Consider the following 16,720-nt stretch of genomic DNA (forward strand, 5'->3'; position numbering starts at 1 on the left):
AAATCTCTCTCTCTAGGAATGAACTTGATTCAACGTGAAAGTTACGATATCATTTAAACTGTTTTGGGAAATTCTAGTACTTGCTAATAAAATTTGAATGAGAATTGAATCAGATGTATTCATATGAAAGTAACATTCAAAGCAATTGTAGCAAGGATAATACCCATTGAATTATATAAGTCTTTACAGGTTAAGACTCTTACAAATTTCACAGCAAGCAAGCAACTGCAATCATCTTGCTCCTCGTTCTTTGTTGTTCAAGATGTGGGGTTAAATTGATCTATATCCTATCTTTTCCCAAAGAAGTTTCAGTAATTGGAGGCAGTATTCTATGAAGACTTAATTGCTGAAATACATATCAGTGCTTTCCATTCGACCAGTGCCAAAAAGTGATAACCTGTTGTGGTAAGCATCAATATACCCGAATGCATCTGTACCAGGAGGACATTCTAACGCAGCTTCAAATGTTCTGTGGTGTATTCCATGAGCATCAACAGAATGCCCTCCTCCGTGATTATGTCCAGCCAGGCAAACCTTCACGCATTTGTACTTGTGTATAACATCCATCACTTCATCATAATTCCATAAAAGAGCTTCTTGGGATACTGCACCAGGATCCAGAGGCAGATGGCAACAGACCACGACATTCTGTTTCAACTTTATCGCATCCTGAAGAACATCATCTAACCATTCAATCTGTTCTCTCCCAATACCTCCATTGAACATAAGGAACCTTCTTTCAAGGCCCTTCAGTCCTACTGGACTGTTCTTGTCTGTATTTGGATTTCTCTCCCTGAGAAACTTCAGTGCTTCTAACGTATTTGGATGACTTTCAGGCCAACCTATGGCACTGATATCATAGCCATCTAGAATAACAAATCTGTATTCTGGAGTTGGTGAAAAATCATAGTATGCATGTCTATCAAGACTTGGAATCTTCAACAAATGAATTAATTTGTCACGGGGAAGATTGTAAAGGCAGTGATTGCCAATCAAGTGATGTGTAGGGCCATTGAATTTCTCAAATTCACCAACCACTTTCTTCACAGAAGCCAAGGACTGATCCTTTGGGCAGAATCCATCAACAATATCTCCAAAGTTGATCACAAATTTAAGTTTTCCTTGATGATTCCACTTTTGGACTGCCCGTTGCAGTATAACAATACTATGCCGATAGTATCGGGGGACACCCATGAATGAGCGACCATCAGATATATCAGCATATTGGACATCGGAAATAACACCAAATGATAAAAGGGGTTGTGATCCCTGTGCACTTGCTAATGTACTTGCAGAACCCATAACATAAGTAGCAGCCTTAAAAACTAAAACAAACAAGTTTAATTTTGATTAGGCAAAGTTATCCCAGCGTGTTGATCCATTGATTAAAGAACCAAGGGCAACAGCAATGCAAACAGGAAAGAAACTTCCCAGGATAATAATACATCTACATATATGACTAGTCCCAAGTTAGCATTCAATTCAAAACCAAAAAATCCCCATAATTTTTATACCTTTTCAAACTAGAACATAGTCAAGTCTATGCATTGCCAGACAATAGGATATGGCACATGCTAAATAGAAGTCATGTAACCACGATGGTTACAAACCGTGACAAGTCATCTTTCCTACTTAACTAGTTCAAAAGAAAAGAACACTAGACCATATTCAAAAGAAAAAAAAGGTCTAATCCATTTAGTATGAATTAAAAATCTCTACAGTTTCAGCTTAAGGTTATGACTGGAAGAAATCCAGAATCTATGCCAAAGTTATCTGCAAATCTAACACATTATAAACGGCCAAAATGCAAATTCTATTGTGAAAAGATAAAAACATTGGGCTCATACATACTTTAACGAGAGATTAGAACAATCTGTTCCAAATTCCATATGAACACAACCCAGTGATTTGAGCTAGGACTTTTATAGTACTCTAGTTGAGATAAATGCATATTTATAAATGAATTCCATACAAATTTCGGACGTATTCCAAATTAGCTTAAATGCCAACTTCTGAACTCTAATTGTAACGTATCACATAAATTAATGTCAACGACCGTGAAGAAAGTTACATAAAATCCACCAGAACATGAAAATAAGTTTAAAATTTTCACATAAGGGACAGCTTGAGGCAGATTTTCAGTAAATTTGTCCTTGCTAACGATAAATTTGTCTACTATTAGACCTGCCTGTTCAGAACCAACCAATGGACTTTCAGTGAAACCGAACCTTGCTAACTACTAAAGGTGAAGCAGGCAACGAAGGAAGAAAACCCAGTAAAAGAATTTTAGATGCAAGCAGAATCCTTAAAACTAGAAGCTAAAAACTGCCACAGAAAGCAGAAAGTAAGATGCAAACAGCATTCAAGGTAAAATAATCAAGAAAATCAAATACCCATAAACTATATGAATGTACATTAAGGTTATTGAACAGGAGTCAAAGTACCAAAGGCTAAATTTTGCAGATTAAGAAGAAATCACAATTTTCCAAAAACAATCTTCCAAAGGGCTATGAGAAAACAGAAGGTAAAATAAGTGTACCGATTTTCATATAATGACTGAAAAAGATCCGTCTTCTCTGTATGTCTGCGCAGACACGAAAGCGTAATACCGATTGCAGATTTGGATTTATATTCTTGTTTTTGTATAATCCAAATCAGTGGGTGTTCGAACTTTAGAAGAGTTCGTCACGGATACGGAAGGAGGAGACCCGAACGATGTCGTTTCTCTGCGCTGTTTTATGAGAAGCAGCGATCTTAGCGGAAAGAGGTGGTTGGTCCGGTCAGATGAATGTGCCGACACTCCATTTGACACGTGTCATAGTTTAGGGAATATCACGCGACGTCGTTTCCGTTTTCCCGGAGAACCAGTAATTTTTATGGTTGCTTCGACCGCACAAAAATAGTCCCTATTACAACTAGACGTGTGGAAGGTTCAATGAAAAGTGATATTGACAAAATTGTAAATCAAATATTTAATTATATGATGGAACAAAAAATGAATTAAATATTTTATAGTTTATCTTTATATATCAGATATTACATTAACTCTCAGGTATTATAAAGTACGAACTGAGTAAAAGATCAGATGTCCTAAATATTTTACAGATAACAATAATTAATTGATATGAATCAAAATTGAATTAAAATAAAAAATAGTACTGTTCAGAATAATTCAGTTTTGTGATTAGAATGAGTTATCAATTTGTTATGCATATTAAAAATAAATTATTTCATAAATAAATAAGTCGATTACTTATGCTAATTAAATTTTTTTTAGAAATTTAAATTTATTAATTTTTAGAATTTTGGAATAATCAAGGTAAATTTAATAGAGTTATTGAGAGGAGCATTCTGATTTTTAAGTTAGTAAAATTTTAAGAGAGAAATAAAAATGAATAAACTTTTAGATATCATAATACTTTACTTTTACCCAACTCTTTTGAAAAGTTCTGAGAATGGTAAAAGATAAAACTTAAATTTGAGTTGTTAGCTTTGAATGAGAATATTATGTTATTTAAACTTAATGTTCATGGCTATTTATAATTAAAATGTTATGGAAGTACTCCAAATAATAGCAATGATGAGCACTGTAATTCTTTTGACATGAGGCTTATATTTATTTTCATTTTTATTTATTTTTTATTTTAAAATTAAAAAACACTGTTATTATTATTATTATTATCATTGGAGTTTAAAAAAAAAAGAGGAAAAAAAAAAGAAAAAGAAAGAAGAAGAAAAAAGAAGAAAGGAAGAAATCTGGTAAGAGGAAGGAAAAGGAGAGGGAAAAAAATTGGGAAAAAGGAAAAGGGAAAATGTGTCTTTTTTGTTAAGCCTAGTTTAAAAGAAAAAAGAGCCAATATTTAAGGAAAAGAAAAGAGAGCCTTAAAGTAGGTCTAGCTTGGACTGTAAAGGCCTCAAACCTTAAAAAAAATGAATTACTCTCTTATTCATCGGGATCTGGGTGTTGGTTTTCTTGATTTGAAATGGTTAATAAAATGGTGAACTAAATTAATTCAGTAAGAATATCACACCAATCACATATACGAAAAACTGAAGATTGGTAAAAATTAGGAAAACAACTAATGGAACCCCTTATTTTAATTAAATACATTTAACATAAAAATGTTTGTTTGATATATACCGTTACGAGTTTTTCAAAAACAACTTATGAAGACCCATATCCATACCATTAGACATTTTTACACATAAGAGAACAAGTGATAATAATTTTTCTTTTTTTTTACTTGCTTACTGGTACCCTTGAAGATTTATAGTCATGTTTCCTTACTCGTGAACCCAATATCCAATTTTAACAATTAACCGACTAACCCATACCCTGTCCGGTATGAGGGTGAATAATATTTTCCAAACCTTTCTAGTATGGGACTTCTCAACCCCATCCGATTGAGGTGACGTTCACGGTAGGGTTCCCTACGTACTAGGCCCCGTCTGTCATTTTCCTGGCTACCCAGTAAATCTTTCATATAAAGATTCCCATTAAATGAAACAACCAAAAAGTTCATACCAATATCTCATATTATATTTACAGATCAATTAGACTATATTTTTGCAGATGATGTGGCTTATAATAATAGGAGATCAAGTAACTAGTTAACTGAAAAAAACCAGATAACTGATAAGACCATTGAAACTATAAATTAAGAACATGCACAATACAATAACAATCAAATAGGATAGTACAGAAAAATAAATAGAAAATCAAGACAATTGTGAACTAACCAGTTTCGGTTCCACTAGTGACCTATAATTATTTTTAGGATTTTCTAAATTTTCACAAAACACAAAATTATACATCGTTAAGCCTCAATTTACCATAACAAAAAATAGGATGAGCTATCCTTACCTGGATCGGTGTTTTGAGACGTCGTGCTATCTACCACGTCTCCTAATGGGTATCGAATTTTCTAAATTTTTTCTGTGAAATCTAAAACACTCGTCATGTACCAAAAAATACCAAAAAAAAATTCAAAATTGGTGTCCAAAACTCTTTCCCGCAAATTTTGGGGTTCCAGCATGGCGGCACCATGTGCTCTGGTGTTGGCTCCCCTGCCCATGGCAGTGGTTCGGCTTGGCCTGACCGGTTTTGATCGGTTTACACAGATCCCTGCGGAAAAACACGTTAGGAGGCCTTAATTGGCCAAAAAATCACAGAAAAGCTGAACGTACCGGCAGGGGGGTCTTCGGGTGTGGCGGCTTCGCCAGTCCTCCTTCGCGGCTGGGGTTCCTCCTTCAGCTAACATGCACAAAAAAGTACAGTGAACACAATGATCAGAAAATCGCATGAAATAAGAAGCAGGAAGGGGCTCATCAGAGAGATTTTTGGGTTTTGGCCGCAGTGGCCCTATTGTGCTTTACCTGCAGTTTTCGGCTCACCCGCTATCTCTCTTGCTCTGATTTAGTGACAGGATGTTCAAAATCAAATTTCAAACATGTAGGGAAAATTTTTACCTTTTTTGGCGGTCGGTAGTGGCTCTGGTGCAGCAGCAATCGGCAGTCGGCCTCCTTCTCCGTCGCCTGGTTCTTCTTCTCCAGTGGGGGCTAACAGTTAGGGTTTGGGTTCTCCTAGAACACGAGGTATTTACACCCATCCTGCGTTGATCTGGCCCATTCATCGCGATTGATCCCGTCTATCCAATCGCACTTAAGGAGAAAATGAATTTTGACCGTTCATCATGATTGATCTCGTATGTTCGATCGCATTTAATGAGGGAACGAAACTGAGCTGTTCATATGCGCAGGATCAAACCTGGGCTCTCAGATCACTAGGCACGCAGATCGTCTGCGTGACCTCTCGCGTGGTGCCAACGTCAGCGTATTTTGACACACGGTGTGCTCCGATTCATTGGAGTTGCTGATTGGGCCATCCCACGTAGCCAAATTTTTTTTTCGCACATTGACCCCCTATTTCTAATTTTTTCAAAAAATACCTCCCGAACTCAAATTTTCACATCTCTTTCCCAAAATTATTTTCAATCATATAACATTGACTAAAAAAAATTTTTGGTTGCAAAGTACTATACTCTTCTGGTCTACAATGTCTATCGACACCTTCTCATAGGATAGATCCTTCTAGAGTGAAAGGGGCTCGTGGGACAAGATGTGTGAGGGTCTGGGTTATACTTGCGTGGCATGGATACGTGGAACACATTATGAACTCTAGGTAGCTCTAGAAATAGTGTCAATCTATAGCCAGTCGTACCAATTCGATTTAAGATCTCAAATGATCCAATGAACCAGGGATTTAATTTCCCTATCTTTTCAAACCTATTGATCCCTTTGAAATAGGTGACCTTAAGAAATACTTGATCACCTTTTTCAAATTCTAAATCCCTCATTCGAGTGTCTGCATAACTCTTCTGCATGTTATGAGCTATCTGGATGTTCTTCCCGATCTTAACTACCTTAGCTGTAGTCTCCTCCACAAGATCTAAGCCGAATAATCTTCTATTACCTATCTCTTTCCAACAAATCGATGACCTATAGGGGCGGCCATATAATGTCTTGTGCGGGGCCATGCCGATACTTACCTGCTAGTTGTTATTATAGGCGAACTCTATCAAAGGTAGATGATCATCTTAATAGTCTGAAGTCTAGAATACAAGCTCGGAGCATATCATTTAGTGTGCGAATTGTTCTCTCTAATTGTCCATCAGCTTGAGGGTGGAATATGATACTAAGGGACAGTTTTGTTCCTATGGCTTGCTGAAAAGTAGACAAAAATCGAGAAGTGAACTAGGGTCTCTATCAAATACCACTGTCACTAGAACTCCATGTAACCTGACTATCTCCTAGATATACATTCTTACTAACTTGTCCAATGGGTCGATATTCTTGATAGGCAAGAAGTGAGAAGACTTAGTGATAATTACCCAAATAACATCATATCCTGAACGTGTCTTAGGCAACCTTGTCACGAAATCCATTATGATATATTTCCACTTCTGCTTCGAGATTGGTAATGGTTGAAGTAGCTCGCCTGGGGGGTTGATGTTCTGCTTTAACTTGTTGACATACTAGACACTTGAAAACAAAGTCAGCTACCTCTCTTTTCATCCTGCTCCACCAAAACTAGAGTCACATACTTTGATACATTTTAGCACTTTTGGGATGCATGGCGAACTTTGAGCTATGAGTCTCTATCATGATATCCCTTTTCAATTCATTGTCACCTAGAACACACAACTTGTCATGAAATTTGAGCAACCCATCAACAGAGACTCAGAATTCTGAATTTACTCATTGTTCTGCATCCTTCCTGAGAGCTGCTAGAATGGAATCGGTGGATTGAGCTTCTTTTATTCTCTAGATCAATTTAGGTTGAATAATCAAGTAGGCCAAACATGTAACTCTCTTCAAGTTCTGAAGTCTTATATGTTGTGTGGCCTCTATTACCTTACATTTAGAAACTATTAGGTGAACTAACATACCCGCACTTTTTCTACTGCGCACATCGACACCACATTGTCCTTACCCGGGTGATACAAAATGTTACAATCGTAGTTCTTGAGGAGCTCTATCCAATACCTCTAATGCATGTTAAGGTCCTTCTGAGTGAATATGTACTTCAAGCTCTTATGGTCGGTATAAATCTCAAAAGTCTCTCCATACAAGTAGTGGCACCAAGTCTTCAAAGCATAGATAATAACGGCAAGTTCTAAGTCGTGGGTGGGATAATTTTTCTCGTAACTCTTCAATTGCCTAGACCCATAGGTTATAACATTTCCATGCTGCATCAGAACATAACCGAACCACAGGTAGAAAGCATCACTATAAACTGTATATCCACCTATCCCACTCAATAAAACCAACATAAGAACAGTAGTTAACTGCTTCTTGAGTTCAGTAAAGCTCTTTTCGCAATCCTTGTTCTATTCAAACTTGACGTTCGTCTTTGTGAGTCGGGTCAAATGAGCGGTTAGGTTAGAAAATTATTCCACAAACCTGCGGTAATAACCTATCATTCCCAAAAAGCTACGAATCTCCTTAACTGATGTCAATTTCTCCCAACCAAACATTGCCTCAACTTTTTTAGGGTTCAATGATACGTTATCCCTTGATATGATGTATCATAGAAAGGTAGTCTGCTCGAAGTAGAACCCACACTTGATCAATTTTGAATACAACTTTTTCTCTCTAAGAACCTATAAAACCTAAGTTAGGTGTTGAGCGTGTTTTTCTCTATTTTTTGAATAGATCAGGATATCATTGATAAATACAATGATAAACTAACCTAGGAATTATCTGAAAATCTTGTTCATTAAGTCTATAAAAATGGCTGGTGCGTTAGTTAGTCCAAATGTCATGACCAAGAACTCATAGTGTTTATACCTAGTTCTAAAAGCTGTATTGGAAATGTCCTCTGCCTTGATCTTTACATGATGGTAACCTAAACGCAAGTTTATTTTGGAGAAGACCTAGGCACCCTGCAACTGGTCAGAAAAGTCATCGATCTTAGAGATGGGGTGCTTGTTTTTTATCGCGACCCTATTCAATCCCCTGTAATCAATACATAATCTTAACATCTCATCCTTTTTTCTTACAAATGTGACTCTAGCACCCTAAGGGGACACACTGTATCAGATGAACCTAATATCCTAGAATTCATTGATTTGTTTCCTCAACTCTTTCATCTCAATATGACTCATACGGTAAGGGACAATTGAGATAGGTTGGGTGCCAAGCTGAAGATTTATAGTGAACTCAATTTCTCTGTCTACTAGCAGTCCGGGTAATTCATCAGGAAACACATTCGGGAAGTCTCAGACTACTGAAATTTCTTGAATGCAAATTTCTTTCTTAGGTTTACCTAATATAGAGAAAAAAACCTAGTTAAAATACTATGTAATAAGGAAATTGCCATAAGGGAATAATATTTAAAATTGTTATTAACTTGTAAATGACTCTTCATTAGGAGGGTTGAATACAAGTTTATTGTGGAAACAATCTACAATGGCGTGATACGCCGCTAACTAGTTCATTCTTAGAATTACATCAAAGTGCCCCGTGTCATTCTTTATTAGGTCCATACTTAATTTTCTATCTGCTATGTCTATGATACAAGCTTTGTATATAACTTCCCCTAATAGTGTCCCACGCTCAAGAGTAGACACAAACAATACATAATCAAGTTTTTTGGGTAATACATTCAAGTTTGGTGTAAAAGTATGTAAGATAAATGAATGTGAAGCACCAATATCAATCAAAACATGTGCAAGGTAATTACAAATAGCGTACGTACCCTGTATCACGTATGAGTTGGCTTTAGCATCCTGCTGAGTGAGGTTATAAGCTCTACCCTGGATATGATGTCTGGCATGATTCTAATTTTGCGGGCACTCTCTGGCATAGTGTTGGGCACTCTCACATATGCGGCAGTTATTGTTGAGGCGATAATAAGGTTGGTCTCCATTATCCTTACCACAGTGCTGACAAGTCCTACCGCATTCTGTTACTGGAGTCTGAGGAGGAGCCTGAGTCATTGGCCTAGGGTTCCTTATATACCGAACCCGTCCGCCATTTTTCTGGGTACTTAGTAAGGCTTTCACATAAAGATTCTCATCAAGTAAAACAACTAACAAACGCATAACAATATCTTATATTATATTTACATATCAATTAGACTGTATTTATGCAGACGATGTAGTTTATCATAACAAGGGATCGAGTAACCAGTTAAACTAATAAACCAGATAACCAATAAGACCATTGAAACTATAAATTAAGAACATGCACAATATGATAACAATAAGGTAGAACAGTACAGAAAAATAAACAGGAAATCAGGACAATTATAAACTAATTGGTTCTGACTCCACTAGTGACTTGTAATTAATTTTAGAATTTTTTAAATTTTCACAAAATACAAAACTATACATTGTTAAACTTCAATTTACCATAACGAGGAATAGGGAGAGGAATCCTTACCCGGATCGGTATTTCGAAACGTCGCACTGTTTGCCATGCCTCCTAACGGATACTGGATTTCCTGAATTTTTTTTCGTGGAATCCAAAACACTTGTCACGTACCTAAAAATACTCAAAAAATCCAAAATCAATGTCCAAAACTTTTTTCAGTTAATTTTGGGGTTTCAGCAAGGCAGTGCCACCGTGCTCTAGCACCAGGCCGTCAGTTCACCTCGACCTGGCTGGTTTTGGTCAATTTTAGCTAGTTTTGGCTGGTTTTATATGTATTTATGTGGAAAAACCCATTAGGGAACCTCGATTAGTAAAAAAATTACATAAAAGCTGAATCTGCTAGTGGGGGTTTCTCCAAGTGCAGCGGCTCTGCCGGTCCTCATTCACAGCTGGGGGTTCCTTTTTGGGTAACCTGCACAAAAAAATACGGTGAACACAATGATAAAAAAATCACGTAAAACAAAAAACGGGAAGGGGCTCATTGGAAAGATTTTTGGGTTTTTTCCATAACAGCTTTACCAGGCTTTACCCACAGTTTTTGACTCACCTGCTATCTCTGTTGCTTTGATTTGGCCACAGGGATGTTCATAATCGAATTTTGAGCAGGTAGGAAATTTTTTTATCTTTTTTGGCAGTCAATGGTTGCTCCGGTGCGGTAGCGGTCAGTAGTTGGTGGTTGGCCTCCTTCTTTAGCACTTGGTTTTTCTTCTCCAACAGAGGCTAGTAGCTAGGGTTTTGGTTCCCTTGCAACACGAGGTATTTACACCCATCCCCCATCGATTTGGACCGTTCATCGCAATTGATCTCGTTCATCCGATCGCGCCTAAGGAGGAAACGAATCTGGGTTACTCATCGTGATCGATCTCGTCCGTTCGATCGCGTCTAAGGAGGGAACAAATCTGAGTCGTTCACTCGTGCCGGATCGAACTTGGGCCGCTAGATCACTTGGCACACGGATTGCCCGTGTGGCGCTGACATCAGCGTGTTTTAACACGTGATGTGCTTCGGTTCGTTAGGGCTGCTGACTGTGCCATCCCACTTGGGCGAATTTTCTCTTTTAGCACTTTGACCCTTTGTTTCTAATTTTTCTTTCAAAAAACCACCCGAACTCAAATTTTCACCCATTTTTCTTAAAAAAATTTTCAATCTCATCCCTAATTCATTTTTTCTCAAAATTTTAATTAAATAAAAATAAATTAAATTAAATAATTATTTTAATAAAATACTTTAATAAGAAAAAATTAGCCTGGACTGCTTTTTTGGTTCGGTATTACATGGATAAGAGCCCAGTTCCACTACGGACAAAGAAATTGTGCCCGTTTTAAGAGAGAAATGATCATATAACGCTAAAACAACAATGTTTAGAGTCCAAAATAATGTTGTTTTCGGGAAGTTTTTTCTAAAACAGCTCTTAGGGTGTGTTTGGACGACTTTTATAATGATTCATTAATGTATGGTATTATATGATAAATGCGAAGTATGGTAATATCAAAGTTACACTATATTTAGAAAGATTGTGTATTAATGTATGCTAATAACAACTGTTTTTGTTTGGATTGATAGAATGGTATGGTTGTATATTTTATTAAATTATTTTTTGTCTATATCTTATTGTATATAATAATAAATAAATAAATAAAAGATAAAATATATATAAATAAATATATATATTCACTTATATATATAATATATAAGTATATTTATAATTAAATATACAGATATATGTATATATATAATCAAATTTATTTTATACATGTATATATATATATACATAATTAAATATACAGATATAAATAATTAAATATATTCTATATATAACTAAATAAATACATGTATATATATAGTTAAATATATATATGTATATATAATAAAATAAATAAGTTTTATAAAAAAGAAACTCAAGTGGCAATACAATATACATATGTATATGTATGTATATATGTACAATTAAATAAAAGAAATCTAAGGAAAAAAATAAGATATTTTTTTATATTCATATAATATATATAATTAAATAAATAAATGAAATACAAAAGAAGATCAAGTGGCTATATGTATTTATGTATATATAATTAGATAAAAAAATTAAAGAAAAAGAAGAAGATTTTTTTTAAAAGAAAAAGAAGCATTGAGTAAAGAAGAAAATATATGGGTATAAATGAGTATAAATGTAAATAATAAAAAAAGGTTAAGGGTATAAATGAAAACAAAATTATCTAAATTATGCAAAATCACCAATTCGATGGTTTGAAAATTTTGAAAAATTGGTGACTTTTGAACCATGTAACAACCGTGAAAAAATCATACCATGTGTTTAAAAATGCAAATAAACAAGGTAAAATTAATGAAAAAATCGTACCATACATTAATATATCATTATCCAAATAAGGTCTTAGAGTTCACATTAGTTCATTCTTCCTTTTATGTTTCCTTCTATCATTAGAGTTTGTAAACAGTAGCGGTGAGAGGAAGAACCACGCACGTGAAAAGTCGAAGTAGAGGCGTTTTGTGCGTGAAGGATAAGGATTCAGATAAGCTCGTGCTAAGCGAGCCTAGCTAAAGGAGAAAGAAGAAGAAGAAAACGACATACAACAAAACATAATGCATGAATAGAGGAGAGAGAAGGGGGCTTTCGTGCATGAAGGGTGAGTTGGTGGTAGGGACGCAGAACCGTTGAAGGAGGGAGGGGTGATAGTGCAAGGGACAGTTATTCATTAAGGATATTGCAATCCTTGCCGCATAGCCTCGAACCAAAAGACATGGTTGAGATGACTCCTCATCCCTTATAAATGGAGGAGCTTTAGTGGAGGGCTGGGAGAATTTTTTGGGTTGGCTAAAACAAGCAAACTCGAGAGACAAGGAGAGGTAAATTCGAGAGGAAGAAAAAAAAAGCTAAATCCAACAGAGAGATGAGAGGGATGAATCTGAGAGAGAATAATAAAAAAGGTAGAAAAATCTTAAACCTGAGAAGGAGGAAAACCTAGAGTTCAAAGACATATCAAGAGCAAAGAACATAAAATTTTTATTTAATCAAAAACATATACTAGTACACAACAATACGTAACCTACATATAGCTAGTGATAACGTTTATTAATTTTTCTATTCATAACCGCTCATTTATTTTATTTAATCGTTATTTAATTTATCATTTTTTATTTTAGTTTTTTCATAACCATTAGTTTATAATTTTTTTTCGAAACCAATAATATCTGATTTTATGTAAATAAAATTAATTAATTTTAATAATCTCTCCCTTTAATTTGTTTTCTTTGACAGGCCCATCAATTTTGATTGTGTATGAATTTCTTTTAGTTAATGGTTCTGTAAAGTTATCAGCCACCTAAAGGTCCATTCTACAAAATTTGAGTTTTACCTCTTAGTCCTCGACTGTTTCTCGAATATAAAAATACTTGATAAGAATATGTTTGGTTGTCATGACTAATTAGATTCTAACTAATTGCAATTGCGAACTTGCTATCACATAATATTATTGTTGGTTGTTCTTGTTTTATATTAATATCTTTTAGAATCTTTTTTAACCAAACTACTTGTATGATGACACGAGCTATCGCTACATCCTCAACTTTAACTAATGATAAAGTCACTACACTCTGCTTCTTTGATGACCATGAGCAAAGAATCGATCTGAGTAAAAATGCATATCCTGATGTACTTTTTATGTCATCAACAAATCCGGCCCAATTGATCACTTTTGAGTTTTCTATTAGTTTAAACCATATGACATAATTTATTGAAGATTTAATATATCTTAGCACTCTTTTTGCAACAATGAAGTTTAATTGACTCAACCTGTTTATGAACCTTGACAATAGGCTGGCGAAAAATATGATATCTAGTCGCGTTATAGTCAAATATAACAAAGGTCCAACTAAACCCCTATAGGTGGTTTCATCTAATCTGTTTACTTTATTGTATTTTTTCAATTTTTCACTATCCATTAGGGGAGTTGTAATTGATTTGCAATCTTGCATATTGAATTTCTTCAAAATGATTTTTGCATATTTTTTCTGTGATATAAAGATGCTTGTATTATCTTGGCATACTTCTATGCCCAAAAAATAATGCAACAAGCCAAGATCACTATCTCATATGTCTCCATCATATCTTGATTTAATTATCTTAGCATTATCTCATTGTCTACCTATATAATTTAAATCATCAACATATAATGAGATGATCAGAATATGAGTACCTTTTTGTTGACATATAAATTCAACTCGCTCTTATTTTTCCAAAAGTCTTTATGGGTGAAATACTTGTTTATCTTATTATTCCATGTTTTTGGTGCTTGTTTTAGATTGTATAACACCTTCTTTAGCTTGTATACTTTTTTCTCTTCCCCTTCAACTATAAATCATTCTAGTTGTTCGACATAATTTTCTTTGTCGAGATAACCATTCAAGAAGGTTGATTTGATATGAAGTTGATACAATTGCTATCTTTTTTCGAGCTGTTAAAGCAATAATAGTTCTAATTACCTATAGCCTTGCTATAGGAGCATATACGATGCTCATGGTCAAGTCCCCCCCCCCCCCCCCCCGAAAATCTAGGTAAAGTCCCAAATGGCGAAACACCCATGCAGAAGGAAGAAACCCCACAGATTGATAGATTCCCATAAAGTGCAGGGAACTCACGAGCAAGTGATAATCCACAGTAAAAATGTGGCTTGCACGTATAAGGCAGCACGGGAAGGGGGTATCACATACACAACGCACGTGCACAACCAAAACGTCGTGCGTGCGTAGGCTAGTGTACAAGCATATTCATACGCACAACAGTTGCGTAGAAAAGAGTTCTCGTGCCGACGAGAACTTGAAAAGATGCGAGAATACAGACCCCTTATACAAATTGGATTCTTACGAGTCCTTAACCCAAAAAAGAAACTATTTTCATTCATGTTTGGTTTCCTAAATAGGTTTACCACTAAAAGGGCCTAAGAAAACCAACGAACATGGGCCTAAGATGAACATGAAAGCTTAAGGGCTTGGAGGTGCACGGGTAAGGAAAGGGCTTTGATTTGACTCCAAAAACACTAGCTCATGATGCCCACGAACGACATCAATCTTTAGGTAGCGTCTTGGTTTACTCAGCCTCGCTGGACCTTGGCATGACCCACACATGCAGTATGTGGGAGGCATACATGCACCAATGCAAATAAGGTCAAGAAGAGGTCCGTCCATAAGGAACTTCTTCTCCTGTGAGGAGACGTTTCTCTTAATGACTTTGCACTCCTCCATACTCGGTTATGAGAGACCTTTTAGGACTATGACTGTGGCAAGTGTAGTGTTGAAGACCAATTGCTTCTTAAAGTCCAAAAATTAATCATTCTTCAAGAATTAATTAAACATGGGAATTATCCAAAGGATAAGATTTTTTTCCTATTTCAATTCGGATACTTTTCAACATGGAGAATTCAAGGTAAAAACTACATGGAGAATTTGACCACAACACTTTTTTGCTTCAAGAGAGGAGAATTTTAATTCTAATTAAATTACACATTTCTAATTAATATTTTTATTTAATTGAGATAAAGATTTCATTAGGAATTTAATTAGGATTTTAATGTCCTAGTTTGTAAAAATAGCTTTTTGAAACAAATAAATCAAAGCATTCAGTTGAATATTTTCAACAAATCTTTCTTTCGGCTTGAGTGAGTGTTAAATCAAGAGGGTGTTTCAACCATCTTTTTGAGTTAGGGAATCGAATTGACTTATTGGGTAAGTCATGACGTCTTTTCTATTCATGTTTTCATTTCCAATTACCTTGGTTTGCATTTGTTGCTTAATGTTGTTCAAGTAGGGGGGGTTAATTTGGGATTTTAAGTTTTCTGATTGCTAATATTTATGTTGGGTTCACGAGTGTCAGAAAGGTCTTAAACTTACTGCATCATTTATTATTAGAGCTTAAACTTACTTTGGAATTTTAATTTCTGTCTTCGCATATTTGTGTTGCATAATTATTAGCCAAGAAATTCATCGTTAATCTGTTGTATTACATTGCACTTGAATTCATCTATCCACTTGTTCAACTAATTGTTTATGCCATTAATAAAAAAGAAGAAGAAAAAATTAGAAAATTCACAAAGAAAACTGGTTGCACATTATAAGGCGGTTTAAAATTCATCATGTTTTCAATCCCTAAATAAAGAAATATTACCTCATCGACCAGCCACACAAAAACCTTTATTTTGCATTAGGGCAAAGGGAGATTACCCCATCTACCAGGTGTGTGAAAATCTTTAGTGTTAGGATAGAGAAAGATTACCCCACCTACCAAGTGTGTGAAAACCTTTTTTTTTTCGTTTAGCATTGCATTGAGTAAAGAAATATTAACTCACCTATAAAAAGCTGAGTGAAAACTGTTGCTCCATATTTTAACATTGCATCCTTAGGCATTAAGTAAAACATCACATCTTCTTTAGTTGGTGTGCTTAATTTCTAAGTTCTAGAATTAGTATCCCTCTAAGATCCTTACAAGTGTCTTTAAGACTAATGTTCAAGTCTCAATTTAAAGGAATTCGATTCCAAACACTCAACTTGAGGGAAGAAGATTGAGTGTTGAGAGTTATGAGGTAAACACGTGTGATTGTGAGGGAGTGTTATTTTTCACTAATCTTTCTTACAAATTCTTTTTTTACACTGAGTTTTTGTGAAGAACTCCCCGATGTAAATTACAGTGTCTGAAGACTCCAATATCTATTTGACGTATGAAAGGAATTAGTGCAAGAGGCATTGAGGGAAAATATGGTATGATCATATAGTG

At 35.2% G+C, this 16,720-nt stretch overlaps 1 protein-coding gene across 1 annotated transcript; it reads right to left on the reverse strand.

Moving 5' to 3' along the window:
- Positions 1–145: 145 nt before the first annotated feature.
- Positions 146–2,702, reverse strand: LOC110814750 (manganese-dependent ADP-ribose/CDP-alcohol diphosphatase-like protein). The gene is made up of 2 exons (XM_022042315.2): positions 2,540–2,702; positions 146–1,325 (listed from the first exon to the last, which is right to left on the reverse strand). The coding sequence occupies exons 1-2, from the start codon at positions 2,547–2,549 to the stop codon at positions 340–342; spliced, it is 996 nt and encodes a 331-aa protein (XP_021898007.2). The 5' UTR covers positions 2,550–2,702; the 3' UTR covers positions 146–339.
- Positions 2,703–16,720: the final 14,018 nt, after the last annotated feature.

Source organism: Carica papaya, chromosome 9 (genome assembly GCF_054855325.1).
Source record: "Carica papaya isolate Zhongbai chromosome 9, ASM5485532v1, whole genome shotgun sequence".
Taxonomy (NCBI): domain Eukaryota; kingdom Viridiplantae; phylum Streptophyta; class Magnoliopsida; order Brassicales; family Caricaceae; genus Carica; species Carica papaya.